At 44.1% G+C, this 16,084-nt stretch overlaps 1 protein-coding gene across 8 annotated transcripts in view; it reads right to left on the bottom strand.

Moving 5' to 3' along the window:
* Window positions 1-690: 690 nt before the first annotated feature.
* Window positions 691-16,084, bottom strand: part of LOC142564977 (uncharacterized) — a 124,550-nt gene continuing 109,156 nt past the window's right edge. For all 8 annotated transcript variants that reach the window (XM_075676211.1, XM_075676210.1, XM_075676208.1 and 5 more), the window contains 2 exons: window positions 12,525-12,578; window positions 691-831 (listed from right to left, as the gene is read on the bottom strand). In XM_075676211.1, coding sequence (XP_075532326.1) covers window positions 781-831; window positions 12,525-12,578 — 105 coding nt within the window. In that variant the 3' untranslated portion in view covers window positions 691-780. The remainder of the gene's footprint in view (window positions 832-12,524; window positions 12,579-16,084) is intronic.

The raw sequence follows: 16,084 nt of genomic DNA on the forward strand, positions 1-16,084 counted from the left end.
GATGGAGAAAATGCGCTTGGAGTGTCCTTATAATTCTTATCGTAATTCCGATATTCATATTTAAGAATAATGACTATGCGATACCCCGAGCGAATTGAATACAGGGGCTCATTTGAGTCTTTATAGAAAAGTTTCGTTTAATTGCGTACCCCTGCTACAGAGCAAATTATAGACTACAAAGCGCATTTGTAATAGAAAGCAGGAAAAGCCTGCACACATGAGCAGAATAGGCATACAATTTCCGAGCCCGCTAGGTACAGGTCTATGCTGCGGGGGCGTAAATAGTTGGAAGGTAAGCGCGATTCAGTGCAAACCTCTATATTTCTGTGCAGGGAATTAAAGGGCGCACGTCTAGTGGCGCATTAGCTGCAGGTTTTGCAGAGCTGTTTCGGAATATTACCATTGATCGTGAAGTGACACTTGTGAAGTGTCGACCAGAAGTTTCCAGAATAGGGGGTAATTTTTCCGCTGGGTGGGCGTTTAACATTAAATATCCGAATTCTACTGAAAATAAAGCACCACAGTTTCGTGAGCCCTGTGTGCAGTCGCTGCGTTCATTACACAAAAATTCTGCATAAGATACTCCCGTAATTGCATTCCAAAACTCGCCCTCCTCCGCCCGCCCCCCTCCAAGCACGAGGACACACACACAAAAAGAATCATAAGGATGATGTGCGCCCTTGAATTTTTTATTGAGATGCAAAATCATGGCTTTTTCTGGCGAGTAGGAGATCGTGCCGCGCTGTGTGCGAGGCGCGCCCTGGGAAAGCCTTTGTGTGGTTACTGGGGTAAGCGCTTGACGAATAGGTCCAATCTGTAGACGATGAACACCTGTAGCAAACGTAAGAACAAACGTTACGGCCGTGTCAACACACTTGCTGGAATGTTAATCAGATTCTTAATTTCGTTTGCAATTAAAAAAAATGTTAACCCTACAGCCACACCACGCAAGCGATATTGCGCACATTCTACAACCGCAGATGTTTTCCGTCATTTGGCTTCTTATTAATGAGCACGTAAGTGTTCGCGTTCTGCATGGCATTTTGGAGAGTAGTGAACGCTTTCCTGCCCGGAAAGACGAAGAGATTTCCTACCACGTGACATATGCAACCACGAAGGTCACTCATTGCAGAATCAATCTACCTGTTGAGTTTCTTTTAAAAAACACTATGACTCATTATGGTGTATTTTTATCGGCCAAACTTCCCTGCGTTTGTTGGCGCATTACATGGGGGAAACACTAAATATCCAAAATGGGATAGGAAATCGGCTTGACGCTATAGAGAAAAGAGACCCATGCGAAATTTCAGCCTGTGTGACTTTCCGCTTGACGTTCTTTGTTGCTGTGTGGCACACCCTACAGGCCGCATACTTGATGGTAAGCTTGCTAGTTCTTTTCCTCCTCTGTATATCGATGTATTTATTTCGGTACAAATACCTCAGGACTCTCCCAGGGCATGTACATTCTTCCATGTTCCCCAGTCGTTCTTCATACTCAATTTTCCTATGAGCTTCCCTCACTTGAAAACGTCTCAAGCCCATATCACCCTGTACAGCTTCAGTTGTAGTCGTCCCGTGAACGCCCGAGGCGAGGCGTCCCACTGACCGACCTACGTGAACCACCCACATATTTTCGAACCCCATACCCAGGCCTTCTATGTGGCGCTATAAAGTTACTGAACAAATGGAATTTCTCTAGTGAAAATGCGTAGGAAAATCATAAAGTACGACTAACACCCAGACTAGAGACATGATAGCGTAGGATTATATTTTGTATATACGAGAAAAGAGAGGTATGTTACGCGAAAACTCAAACAAACCCCTTTTCCAGAGTTTCCGTATATTGACCGGCTACAGCGTCCAACATTTGCGCGCTGGTGCGTGGATATTTTGGAGGCCACCAATAAGTTTTTCTTTGCCAAGTTACCAGAGTTGTAAACTTGATAGTTTCATTTTCGGAAAATTTACGCTTTTTTCCAATTTTTAGTAAAAAATTGACAAACTAAAGAAAAAATCGGAAACAAACAGTCAATAGAATTTGTTTTTCTTTTAAATTCAACAAACTACGTCAAGTTTGAAGCAGTGATTGCCCACAACAACGAATTCTCCTTTTACGAGTATTGAGATAGGAGCACCCAAGCTAAAGCTTCCTTTTGAACGCGAAGCTTAGGCGTCCTCCAAATTTTTCTGTCAGCTTTGAGGCGTGTACGTGTTTTGAGGGTGTGCGCCCAGGCCTCTACGCTCTTTCGTGCGTGTTCTATTCTAACTGTGTGCATCTGTGTGTACGCGTATGCATGTGCGTTGTATGTGCGGGGTGAAACAAGCATGTGCAGTGAGTGTGAGTGAGTGAGTGAGTGAGTGAGTGAGTGAGTATGTGCGCCTGTGTATACGTGTTCTTGCATGCGCGTACGTCCTTGTGTGGGTGTGTCATTGCAATTGTGTGTTGCGCGAGCATGCGTGCGTGCAGGTCTATGTGCGTTCGTGGTTTTATGTGTGTGCTTGTCCGTAAGTGTTTCTGTGCATCTCTCTCTGTGTGTGTGTACCTTCATGAGCGTGTGGTTGTGAGTGTGTAGTTTTCTGTGTGTGTGCGTGTCAGTAACTACGTGTATGTTTCTGTGCGTGCATGGATGTGCGAGCACAAATACGCAGTGTTGCGTGCGTGTTTGTGCGCATGTGCGTGTCTGTGCGAGAGTGCGTTTATGCAAGTCCATGTGTGTGTGCGCGTACAGATTTGTGTGGGTGTTTGTGCGTGTACTTGTTTATGTGTGCGTGCTTGTATGCCGGCATCCGTATATGTGCGTGCGTACATCTGTGTGCGTGTGCGCGTATGCAGGTTATTCATTCAGTTGAGCTGACATTTACATGCAAGAATCCTCTTCGAAATTGGCACAATTGTTGCCAACAAAAACGATATATCCGTTCACGTGCGTTTAGATGATTTCTCCTTAACAAACCTTCCTTTTAAAGGCGCAATCTTCTGTTGCAGCATTCTTAAGAATATATTACGAACACGAACACCGATTTTGCCTCATTCCGACCTATGAATATTTTTTCCCGGGCAAACGTGGACGGTTTCGCCAAAAGGACAACGGATGTCATACATGCTGTGAGGGCGGCGCTGTGGAGATATGAACAAATATGGTGCCGGCAGCGACCGTGTTTTCAATCTGCAAGACTGGCTTCGTATCGAGCAGCCCGAACGCTCAGTGGCTGAGCCCACACGCGAGCTGTCACAACGCTGGTGTGATGGGGAGCGGCAGGATCGGCGAGTGAATTCCCAATCTTGCTCGCTCTCGTTGCAACGCGCACGAGAAACGCTACCAGCCATCTTGGCTCGCCCAAATTTTGCACCCACCTCAGTTTGAGTCTAAAATAGGGAGCACAGGACTACCCTTATCCGCGCCTTGCGCAGTGGCGGCTAGCCACGCTGGCCCCTCTACCCCTTACTCGGGGGACAAGGCGGCGAGAATATGCAGGTAACATCGCTTTCGGCTCACCCTCGCACTCATGACATGCGAATTTCGGCTGCAATATTATTAGTCTTGGAATTTCGACGGAACCGCACAGTGACGTCGAAAATTCGCCTGTAGTGTTTCTTTGCGATCACATAAGACTAGCGCCCTAAAAAAATGGTTTTGAAGTGTTAGAACTAAAAATAGCCTTATATAGGCTCGAGCGACGGAACCAGGCATTTAGGGATTATAAAGACAGTGCTAAGCGACTTCTTCACACAAAGTTTGCACCAACACACGGAAAAAGTGGTGTCTTGGCACGACTGAAATTCCAATTCGCCTATAGTTCAGTCTATATTTCATACGTGTAGCATGTAAGGTTTGTAAAGCTGTAATAAATGTCACTTGTGTATTTGGTTACGTCATTCTTGTAGCCTAGTGCCCATGCACCCTTAAAAGCACGCGCAAGACACGTCCCGCACCGCTCTACGCCTGTGTCCCCGATGCAGCCTACCCAATAATTTTTTTTTGTGTGTGTGTGTCTGAAACACTTGTGGTATCGAACGTGCGAGCTGATATCCTATTTTTTCTTTGTGAGCGAACAAAAAATCGATGTGCTATGAGAAAAAGCTTGGTAATTGAAATCGTTATATGGTTGGCCGATTGCGTGTCCCTGTTACCTTTGTTCAGGTAAAAAAAAGCAAACGCATTTTCACCCAGGAACAACGCATTGACTGCGATAGTGGATTAAGAGACAGCTTGTAGACAATAGATTACTACGTGCACTGACAAGCGTATGGTGTCAGCGTGCAGGTGCAAGCACGAACACTTCAAACCCGACGCACGCGGATACTCGTTGTCAAAACGCCGGTGCGAGCAACGCGACAGCAGCAGCGAACGAGCTGGCGCTGGTGCAGTCTACGGCTTCAACGCAACAGCGGTGGCCAAGCGCGAACATTGCCATGAGCCGTGTGCAGATCGTGGCTGTTGCACTGGCTAAGCCAAGTGAACCCAACATTATCGGCGCTAAAGTACACTTTAATGGTCGCACTCAATCTCGTTCGTAGAGTCTTTTTCCCTTAGCACTTTCATAATACGTTTGCGCTTCCGTGCGTTTATTTAGAGCTCCTAACATATTCCAGAAGTTCAGGTTTGAAAGCTCTTCTTTTATTTAGGCACTCGTTTCTTTATGGTTATTGTTGACGTACCAATACTGAAACACTTTCCAGTCCAACTAAAGCAGTCGAGTGTTGAACCAACCCTGCCTCTTGCGTTCTCATGACGTCATCGTATTTTTCCGTAAATAGGCCCGCCGAGGTCGTTTTCTCCATGATTTAAGCCGTACACCTGGCACACGAAGAAGCGGCTACTTCTCGCTCAGAAAAAGAAAGATGCTTTATTATTGCTACTATTTTGTTTCATTTCCAATATCTTAGTTCATCGGCGTGCTCTATGATGATGTATAGCGTTATGAAAACGCTATTTGTATTCAGAACCAGTGACGTATTATTAGAGTGAGGCTACGTGCGCACGTCAGCGTCTGAACTTGTTTCCCACCGATATAGACACTGGCCACTATACATAGTCGGGGAGAAAGTAAGAATCGTAATCTAAACGCTGATATAACATGTACACACAAGTCAGTTCAATGTATTGCGATCCGGCGCTGAAGAGCATTAGGTAAAAAGGTTATGATGGGACTTTAGTGTATTACCCCGATTATTTTCACGCATTATTCTTCCTCTGAGGTCCACTGCACCATACATCACGGCACTGAAGAAACAAAACCGTAGTTGTGAGAAAGGGGTGTGGGTGAAGAGGAGGATAACTACGCCGAATGACGGCAAGTATATTCAAGTAGGGAAAATTTTTTTGTCTGAATTAAATATGGCCGAAGCTGTATTGTGTATCGTTAGCTAAATTACCTATGAGTGACAACACAAGATGTGCATCCTAAATTCGATCACAATGGTATCAGTAACATTGGAATAACTACATTTATTCATATGGAAAGGAAACTAACCGTTTCGCGTAAGCTGGCAAAAACAGTTTCTGTCTTGATACTTGCAAAGAAAACACGTCATTCAGGCTCAAAATATCAAACTTCTTTAGACCAGTACCGCACCACTACGGGGACTTGTTGTACAGTGGAAAGCTTCGCCTCAAGGCTTGAAAACGTTATACGCATGATTTTTCGGCGACGTGTGATGACCAATGTACCTGGAAGCATCAATCTCTTTTAAATGAGCTGATGTTGTAGGACACAGGTGGACTATGTTTTTTGAACTGTGTCATTTAATGGCAGTGTTTGCAATGAATTACTTATTCTGCCACCGGAAGACACTCTAACAGCGTAGTACGCATGTTTTTCCACTGTTGCTTAAGAAGGGAGTGTGACCGCATCATTAAATATGCACACAAGAAGAGAAACTCTATGGGTCATATGCCTGACAGCTTTATTTAGAATGCGTGGTGTATTTCAGGTACATTCTTGGGGGAACGTTAACGCTGATTTTACCTGTTGTTTATGTTTCCACCGAGCACTGCATAATGAAAAAATATTGAAAGATTGAAAAAAGGCCACGTACGCGAAGACAATAGCGCTGTGGATATTAGAACTTGCGCGAGCACTATCGATTACGCCGGAACGTTCAGTGAGTCACGCATAAACAGCACCGAACGCAATCAACACGGAAGCTATGCAGGGGACACAGAGTATTGCGACCGCCGAAATGCATCATGCGGACGCGTGTATGTGGCCCGGCTCCTCAGTCGCTCTTCCCCCGCGGACATGCTGTCCCATATAGCGGCACCACCACGAAGCTCGCCGGTGGCGCTTCTGTGAATTTATGATTAGAGAAGGTTTTCTGGATATCTGTGACGGAGGTTCGATTCCGCTCGATACCGGATAATTTTAGAGTTTTTTTGTTAATTCAGAACGGCACTTACCCAGCGAAATACACACAGTGATCCAGCATAGTACAAAGACTCTCATTAAATATCAGCACGCACCGAATGTCATGCACCGAGTGAGCAAAGGTGGTCCGACGATTGGTCCCAAACCAGCTTTCCAGAGGACAGCAGCTCAACACTTTACCCATCAGCCCGTGGGACCCACACTACCCAGCGACCCAAGTTGGCTGGAAAAGTTGGATACTGATCCCACCGGTTCCTTATGTGCGCACAAAGGACCCAGAAATGTTAATCGTGTTAACTATATCTCCCAACGTCGTTATTTGTGCCGGCGAGTGTACTGTGAACGGAAATGTTTTTCCCTGCAACGCAAGCTCTCTCCTTAAAGGAGACGCCATTGTATGGAATGTGGAAGGCCTCGGTGTTATTTCTCTACGCAATAACACCCGTGTCGCTCAGTGACACGGTATGGTCCGCTGATGCGACAGGTGTTCGCGCTTACCGTGCAGACAATAAATGTTTTATGGTTGCAGCCGTTCTGCCCTATCGTTAACCAAGCAGGTCGTCCCACAAGTAGCTACGCAGCTATCACAGAATGCCATCTCTAGCACACTTGAGCTGCGAAATCGGCAGAGTAACTAAACTAACATTTAATTTCTTTTTCTAGATGTCGACTTCACCTCGGTTACTATGAGAAATTTCATCTGCCGTGGCGGCTGAGTAGTTACGCATTTGTGCTGCCGAGCACAAGATCACGGGTTAGGACGCGCTTTCCAACTGCAGAGACGCATAGCTCTATTTTGGGACCTTAAACGTCGCTAGTCAATGAATGTATCCAAGACTAACTCTTCCGACTGAAAGCAACAACTATATCTGTAAATCTTGTATGCTGTTTGCCACCAGAATGCGCGGTTGATGAGCATTTCGGAGTTTGTACAAATGATTGGTGAATGTTTCGTCTCATGTGTGTGAAATAGCGCAGTGTGGCTATTTCGTTACAGGGCTTGGAAAACTCCGTGCCGCGCTATGGCACAAGCGTACTTCCTTTGAAAAGCGTGGCGGACTACCGCGGCGCGGTAGTGATCGTGGGAAGCTTTTTGAGCAAGCAATGCGATTTTCTGACGTAGATGTATCATGTGATCCAAAGCCGCCTAATTTCAGTGCAATCCAAAATAGTTGACATAAAAATTGTTACAGCGCAAACACATGCAACCACAAAGTATGAAGTGCGGGATACAAGCGCTGTGTCAACTAAACTTTATTGATGAAGACGGATACCTTATATAAGGGAAAAGGCAGGAGAGAGAGAGAGAAAAAAAAGGCAGGAGTGAAGGGGGAAGGGAGTGATACAATCGGGGAAAATGACATTGCACATCGATGAACGAACGTGCCAGCAGTCGACGGAATCAGGCCCAGAAACCACAAGAAAACGAGAAAAAACTAGAAAAACACTAACAAAAGGCGAGGGATACTAACATACAATGAAATCAGTAAACAGTCGCTTCCAAAAAATACTTTGTGGTTGCATCTGCTTGCGCTGTAACAATTTTTATGTCAGGTATGCGCCAACTCGCCCAGAAAGAAGTTTTAATGAATCCTAAATAGGTGCACGTTCAGCATGAAACGCAGGAGAATGTAAATGCGTACGTGTGAAATATCGCAAGAACTGGCCACCCCTCTGCAACCACTCAATGTCTCAAACTGGTGAATGAATTTCATGCTAAAATTTACAAAGGCAACACGAAAGTAGTACGTCTTCAGAGAGTTTAAAAACAAGCTTCATCATTGGTCTTCTCCTGTGATTCCCTTTAGTCGGTATTTGCACTAGAATTCCTCATTGTCCTTCTTCTTCGCCGGCTTTTATGGCGCATGCGCGGCTGCGTATCTGGGTTACCACCTATTGTTTGCCTATGCTAGTCTGCAGACAATGTGAACGAAATGTGAAAAACGCTCTTTATTATGGAAGATTCTGGTAATTGCGTGGCCGGCTGATAGACTTTTTTACGAAGCCTTCGTACCTAAGGACGCACAAATGGCGTCGGCATGTGTATGAAGGCTTCCTACGCTTCTCATGGTTCTGACGCCTCTGGTGGAATTTTCTACTTTTTGACTAGGAATACAAAATATCTAAGGACTGTTACAGTACCTAATATTTATATTTATATTATACATTAGGCCGAAGATGTGGATATGTCCAAGTCATTGATGCGTGCAGCTGATAGAGATGTGATGACGAAGTAGACAACGCGTCACCTACGCATACATCCTAGAATAAAAAAAGTCAACTTAGGATTCTCTCAGCTGAACGCTCGCAGCGACGAATTACATTTGAAAAACTTTTTGCTGATGGAACTACAGGAAAGCTACTCAATCACCCACACAATGCGTCATACGAAAAAAGGTTGTCGATGCAAAAACATAAGTTTGCGCCGAGATTGTGACATCCTTAAACGCCGCAACGACGATGCCGACGTACATCGAAACCACCAAGATGATGCAGCGCAAAGCCCCAAGGTGTCAAAGGCCGCGGCAAGGATAGTGTCTACGGGCTTGATGTGCTGCTTCAGGAATAAATAAGATGTGCAACCCAACGCACATATTAGAATCATTGTGAAGTGAAGCTTTATTGGAGCATTTTAATCAATGCCCGAAAACTAAATTTGAGGTATACAGTTGTTTTTATCGCCATCCCATCCAACTTACGTATAGCCATGCATGAATTATGCTCGGGTAACGCAGATGTCAGAAGGTTGTTCCATAATGGCATGCAATCAGTTTATTTTTGCGCACTACAATGCTCACAAGCTATGCCAAAAGGCAGTTTGCGAAGGCATACTTGGGACATTGGTGTCCTTAAGGGGCGAGCGCGCAGGCACAGATTGACGTTTAATGAGGTAAGACAGCCGAGATGACGTCTAGGAAGCGATATATTGATTGAATGAGCGTATAGTCGTTTTTGGCTTTTTCAGCCCCTTGGGTGTCTATTGTTGGCGGTTGAACCTTCACTGCCAAAACGAAAAGAATGCGTGGTATCGATAATTCGTGTCGAAGGTGCGCTTGTCCCCGAAAACCGGCAGTAAACATATTAAATCACAAAATGTAAATTTTTTATTCCTTGTCAGCGCTGTATTTAATATTTGCGCTAGAAAAAACCATTTTCTTAACCTTTATTTAGCATCATGGCTACTAGGAAGGCTGTGAGGAGTAGCAATGGATGAGAATGTTAGGGGAAAGCTTCGCTCCGTTGGAGAGACGCCTTCGTAAAGGCGTCTACAGTTAGCTCTGGAGTCGTGTAGAGATGCTGTGGAGGAGTGCTCGGGGGGAAGGGGGGGATCTTAATTCGAGACAGTTACAATACCTTAATTCGGCGGCCGCCTTGTTATATTCCGGGATTTTACGGGTGAAAAACCATGATATTGCCATATCCCTGTGAACAAGTGCCATTAACTTAGTTTGTGTAAATAGTTGCTCGGCGGAAGGAAAATAGCATTTGTTGTTCGCTGGTAAAGAAGACAACGAAAGCGTTCAAACAAGGACACATAAATATCTACACCGTCGGCAGTGGGCATTCTTTATGGGGCGCTATGCTGGTCGCATTCAATGCGACTTGGCCATACTATACCCAAGTTTCAAGCAGAATTATAAGAAAATACTCGAGCTCTTCAAGAACTTCCCATGAATTCTTCGACATCTGTGAGGACCCTCGCAAGGGGGTTGACATTATTGTTAAATAAATCTCTAATACTGACTGATTCGTTTTCGGTGAGCAGCGCACTCACCTAATCCAGAGATACGACTGTTTTGAATGAACTAGAATGTTTAATCCCTTCGACCCTATGTCTGAAGCGCTTGAAATGGGTGCCAGGTCACCGTGGTTTGTTCTTATATAAAAAAACATAGCCGAAAAACTTGCATGAATACAGACATTCCAAGTAAAAGACATAAACCGTTTGGTGTACATTTGAGACATTCAGTGGTGTCCCACGCCCACATTCAAAAAAATTTCTCACAGAATCAGGATGCCGTATTGCACCAAACAATATTTATCTACGCATATCAAGCCTGGCTCTGCTCCCACTATGTCATTGTTGCAAAGAACATGAAAACATTGAATATTTTTTGCTAACCTGGCCACGGATTCGCAATCCAGGAAAAGAAATACTTTGAAGTTCCGAAAATTAGGCGTAGCTATGAACACTGAATACATTCCCTCCTTTGGGATATTTACATTGGGCTTTAGCCACAGGAACGCTTGCATGGCCGCGTGCGAGCCCCCAGGTGGCACAAGCAGAATACCAATTTAACTTACGTATTGATTAATAATTGTTTTAGAACATGGTTACTAGCGATTATTTCTTGATGTTTTGCAGATTTCCAAATAAATTGATTAAAATTTATTACCGCCTAGCGTTCTCTGCTCTCAAAAGAAGACGTTTTCCTATAAACATTATCCATTTAACGGCCGCCTTCTTGGTCAGGCCCCCGTAGTGGGAACGCGCCATGGTCAAGGAAGCAAGCGAGCACACGTCGGCCCTTTTTTCCATTGGGGTGTTTTCGGTGACCATGTGAACACCAGCCAAGCCTCAAAGCCCTAAAGGTACTCCACTATGCTTTGACCAAAGCTAGGGGGTTAATCACCGCACACGGTTGTTTATGCATTTCGTTCCTGATCACAAGGCAGCTGCCACCGCCAGGAATCGAACCCATGACTTCGCTCTGAGTTGCGTAAGGCCATAGCCGCGAATGCACCCCGGCGCGTTGGAAGCAGCTTTAATATACTTCTTTTACTGCGGCTCACAAGCTGAGAGAAATGTGTGAGATCGCAAGGTAAGCGCGGAAAACGTTTGGCCGATTGCCTTGCTTTATTGTATTCCTGTGAGATGGGAATGACAGTATAAAAGTTTGGCAGAATCTAGCCTGTGCAAGCCAAGTCTCCGGACGTAGCGCACTTTTACAGAAGTGCTCTGCAGGCATTACCGCATTTTGAATGGGCGATTGCCACTGTCGTTGAAGAGAAATGTGTACAATCATTGCAGTCCACTCGTGCTTACACATGGGGCGTGAACATGGAGGTTAGCACGGTAATTCGAGAACAAGTTGATGACCGCGCAAAGAGCGATGGAGGCGATCAGCGATGTTGGCGCTGTGACACTTGACATAAAAAGAGGCGTAGCTGAGCAGGCCATGCAATGCGCGGCACGGATAACTCGGGGCCACTAGATTTACAATATGGGTGTCAGAAAAAGGGAAGCGTAGTGTAATAAATATGACAGAAAATTATGTACGATGATGAAATTAAAAAAAAATTGCAGGCGCACGTTGCAGTCAACAGTAGGAAGACCCGGGTAAATGGAGATCGCTTGAAGAGGCCATGGTCCCGCACTGGACGTCAAAATAGGCTGGTGATGATGATAGTTATGAATCTTCTGATGCACGCGCCATCGTGGCTCACTCCGTTACGCTGCTAACCACGAGGCGGCGGATTCAATTCTCCCCGAAAAAAACTCTCATCAGAAACAAGTTTCTCAACATGCAATTTTGGTAAGGTCGCGCCAATGACGACAATGTTTTGGCGTGGACGCAGTACGCAAGAGCGGCTTGCGTGCCTTGCTTTGGACGAACATATTGCAGCTCTCCGGATGCTCAAAGTTACTCAGGACTCCTGCACCACGGTATTCCACATAAAACATGGCGTACGCGTTTCCGACACCCAATTTATGGAACTCCGCTTATGGCTCACGCAAACACGCGCACGCACAAACAAATACACAAGCAAGTACGCACGCATGCACAAAGACACACGCACGCGCAAAGGCACGCCCACAAGTGGATCGCGCCTGGGAAAAATACCTCATTTGGAAGTAACGACTTTGTGTTTACTGGACTTTGTCCCTACTCCTTTCTTTCTGCGCTAGAATTGCTGATAGTTAGGGTTAATGAATTCGGCGAGAAAGAAACCGATAAATGTAGATTAAATCGCTAGAGTGCATGGGGCAGTAAGGATTCAGCCAAATTATTTATGAAAGCTATTAGATTACCGAATTTGTTTGTATTTTAGAATTTAGCATTTCAACATTGTTCGACATATTAGCGGGAAATGTCTTGTATATCATAAAAACGCTTACATAGGCTTTTGTAAGACTTCCTATGGTTACTCACCTCAAGGAAAAACCCCAACATGTCTTGCGCTGCAGCATATACCAGGCTTTGGACCTGGAAATCAAAACAAAATAATAGAGGGCATTCATGACTGTAATAAGCCGTATTTTGTGTAAACAAAGCTCGGTACGCAGCCTATCGTATGCTTCCCGCGATTGTTTACGTGAAAGTAGAATGCAAATATTGACGCACTTAATTGTTTTTTTATGACCGTCTTCAATCGGTGGAGCACCATCACAATGTTGTCGCTCGGCGCTAACTGCGCTTGGATATATTCGAAGCTTCTGGAATGTTGCCGCCGATTCTGCAGTGAGATTGACTCCTCCAATCAGAATGAGCTGCCGAGACGAATAGTGGCGGCGCATAGGCAGCAAGCCGAATGTCGCCAAGGCCTTCAGAAGCTACCTTACAGCTATATAGTAAACGTAATTAGGCATAACAGTGACAATTACGCTGCAATTAGCTGCTGTTATAAATGACCTAAAAGTGACAAGCGCTGGAATTGATGAGGTCCACCCTGCTAACATTAAGCTTATTTGGCACCTAATTTTAGACATCCTTTCTTTTATTGTTATTATATTACTCAGGACTGGCTTATTTCCCTTTGAACTGAAGCGTGGCAAACTTATCCCAGTTTTTAAAAAAGGCGACAACTCATTATTGCACAACTTCAGACCTATTTCTATTTTTCCTTTCTTTGGAAAAGGTATTTTAGAAACTAATTGAAATACGGCTAACAAAGTATCTTGCTAAACTTAATATCCTCTCTGCATGCCAGTTCGGTTGTCGCCATGATATTCCACAGAGCTGGCACTGATTCATCTTACGGACCAAATACAAAATTTATTGACAAGGGATTTCTCACCGCCTCAGTTTTCATCAATCTAACGCAAGCATTTGATAGCATTAATCATAATGTCTTATTTTCTAAGCTCGAAGCAATTGGCATTTGCGGTGCTGCCCTTTCGCTACTAAAAAGCTTCTTATCTAACCGGGTTCAAATTGTTTGTTTCCAGTGCTTATTCTCGACAGCGAACTACTAATGTCAGTGTGCCTCAGGGTTCCATCTTGGGGCAACTTCTTGTTTTAGTTCATATTAATGATTTACCTAATTGTCCTTCCTCGACAAAATGCATTCTGTCCGCTGATGATACCGCAATGTTCACTTTTCATAAGGATATCTCATCTCTAGTTCACAAACTAAATGCTGATTTGGAAAATATTGTAAGGTGGTGTAATGTTAACATGTTATCTGCTAATGCAACTAAGACAAAATTTATTGTACTCTCTTCACATCAGCGAATTATAGCTTCCATTCCAACTAGCAGTCTTGGTCCCCTCTGCCTTTATCTAAGTTCATGTTCATCTTTCCTTGGCGTTCTACTGGATTGTAATCTGAAATGTCGCAATCATAATGCTCACATAAAAAAGAAAATACCTTACGGTATACGCAGTTTAATTAAAGCACGCCCATACTTCACACGTAACACATTGCTCTCACTTTACCACCCTCTCGTCCACTCTCACATTACTTATGGCATAATATGTTTGGGAAACATCTAAAATACTCATATTGCGCCTCTACAGACAGTTAAGAACCGAGCCATCACAATAACTACCTTTAGTTTACGCTTTTCTAATGCCACTTCCTTACTACATGAGAAGAACAAGCTTACTATTTCTATGCTCACTAAATACAACCTACGAATTTTTTTCTACAGATTTCTACATAATCAGCTACCATCGATCACATTTTCACCATCTAACCTGACAACTAATTGCACCGCCAGATTCGGGTTGAATAACGATTTGCTTTTACCACGTATCCGCCCTAACTACGGTAAACAAACTGTGGAATTCACTTCCATATCAGTATGGAACACTGATGCCGTAATTATGAAAAATACAAGATATTTACACCAACTCAAAAGGGAACTCAAAATGCATTTATTATTGACAAAGTAACGAGAAAATTTACTGTAAACGTTTTTAGTACGTTCTTTTTGCTTTTTTATTTTTTTGTTTTTTTATTGTAAGTAAACTAATGTTATTTTCTTGACATACAATTCTTTAGGCTACCATGAGATAATCTAAACCTTGTTATTATTTGTAATGAATTCTGTATTTTGGTGTGTTAACGTTCGTTTCTTGTTGCTTGTATATTACCCTATTATTTGCGAATGTTGCTTTGCGATGTCAGTTATCATAACTATTATTGTACAGGAGGTCCCGATACAGTCTTTGACTGTGGGACCTCCTCCTGTACACTAAATACTTGTAATATGACCCAACATCTGACAGTAAATTCTGATTCTGATTCTGATTCTGAATGTGCGAGGGCACATCTGCGCATATTATACATTTGGCACACAATCCCTTGCGCTCCATGGGTTTCCGCCACCATGGGAAGGATAATTATCCAGGCGGGCGCAGGATGTGATTTAATGCCTTCTGGGCCGCACGCACGTTTCCACATGCTACTGAGCTTAACACTGTGGTTCTCGGACATACAGATGTCACGTGGGCCATTACGCATGGCCTTGAGAGCAGAAGCGTGGCTTCCCGAAAGGGGATACGTGGAATACCCTGGCATGCTCCCACACAAGCACACCGAAGGCGGTTATCGTACTGAGCGAAGGCAATAAGCAGGAGACGAACTGCAGGAGCTCGTTAGTTTGTTTCCGGTTCCATGCCACTCTTGCTTCTGTCAAATCAATCAACACAAAAAAGAAGTCAGCTGACATCTTATCTCACTCGGTCACCTAGCACGGCCGAATTAGCCTCAGTAATGTGCTAGTGTATTCGGCCGAAGGAGTGGGTCAACTTAGTTGTCGCAGCGACTCTTACCCGGAATATATTCATTCACTCAAGTAATGGGACTGCCGTTGACTGCATAGATTTTTTGACTGACACAAATCATAAGGATGGTACTGCTGCACATGGGCATGTAAGAAAGATAACTAGCCATGTGTGGACTCCACACACTACATAAATACCTTACTTGACTCAGGAATTAAATTTCCTGCATTCAACTTTTACAATTAGTGCGAAATACAGACCAATGGTTGGAACGTCCACGAAGCATCCTAGTTCACCGGTGACATACGGTCGATTCACCTATATATTGAATTTTCCGCTCTGATGTAATCCTTGTTTCTGGAACTATTGTGGAGAAACAGTACTGGCACAGCGACTGCAGCTGTACGTCCTCATGTCGAATTTTAATGAATAAATGCTAGAACTACATCACAAGAAGCCAGAAGCACCCACTGGGGCATGTAAACAGCTATTATTGCCTTCCTCTGTCTGTGCCTCCGAATGGCTGTCAAAAAACCATCGATGGCTCATTACAGCACAGCTTTGTAGGTTTATGCAAGTCCCCTATAAATATTTGGAGCAGTTGTTCCATAACTCAAATTTAAACGAACGACGACTTTCTCAGCACTATCCTTGTGCTTGAGTGCTGTTTGCTTTTCTAGCAAGGAATTCTCCCGGTAGGGAGTTCGACATGTACCTACCGTTTTTATCAGGTCCATTTTTACCGTCACAGCAATATAATA

Source organism: Dermacentor variabilis, chromosome 11 (genome assembly GCF_050947875.1).
Source record: "Dermacentor variabilis isolate Ectoservices chromosome 11, ASM5094787v1, whole genome shotgun sequence".
NCBI classification, from domain to species: Eukaryota; Metazoa; Arthropoda; class Arachnida; order Ixodida; family Ixodidae; genus Dermacentor; species Dermacentor variabilis.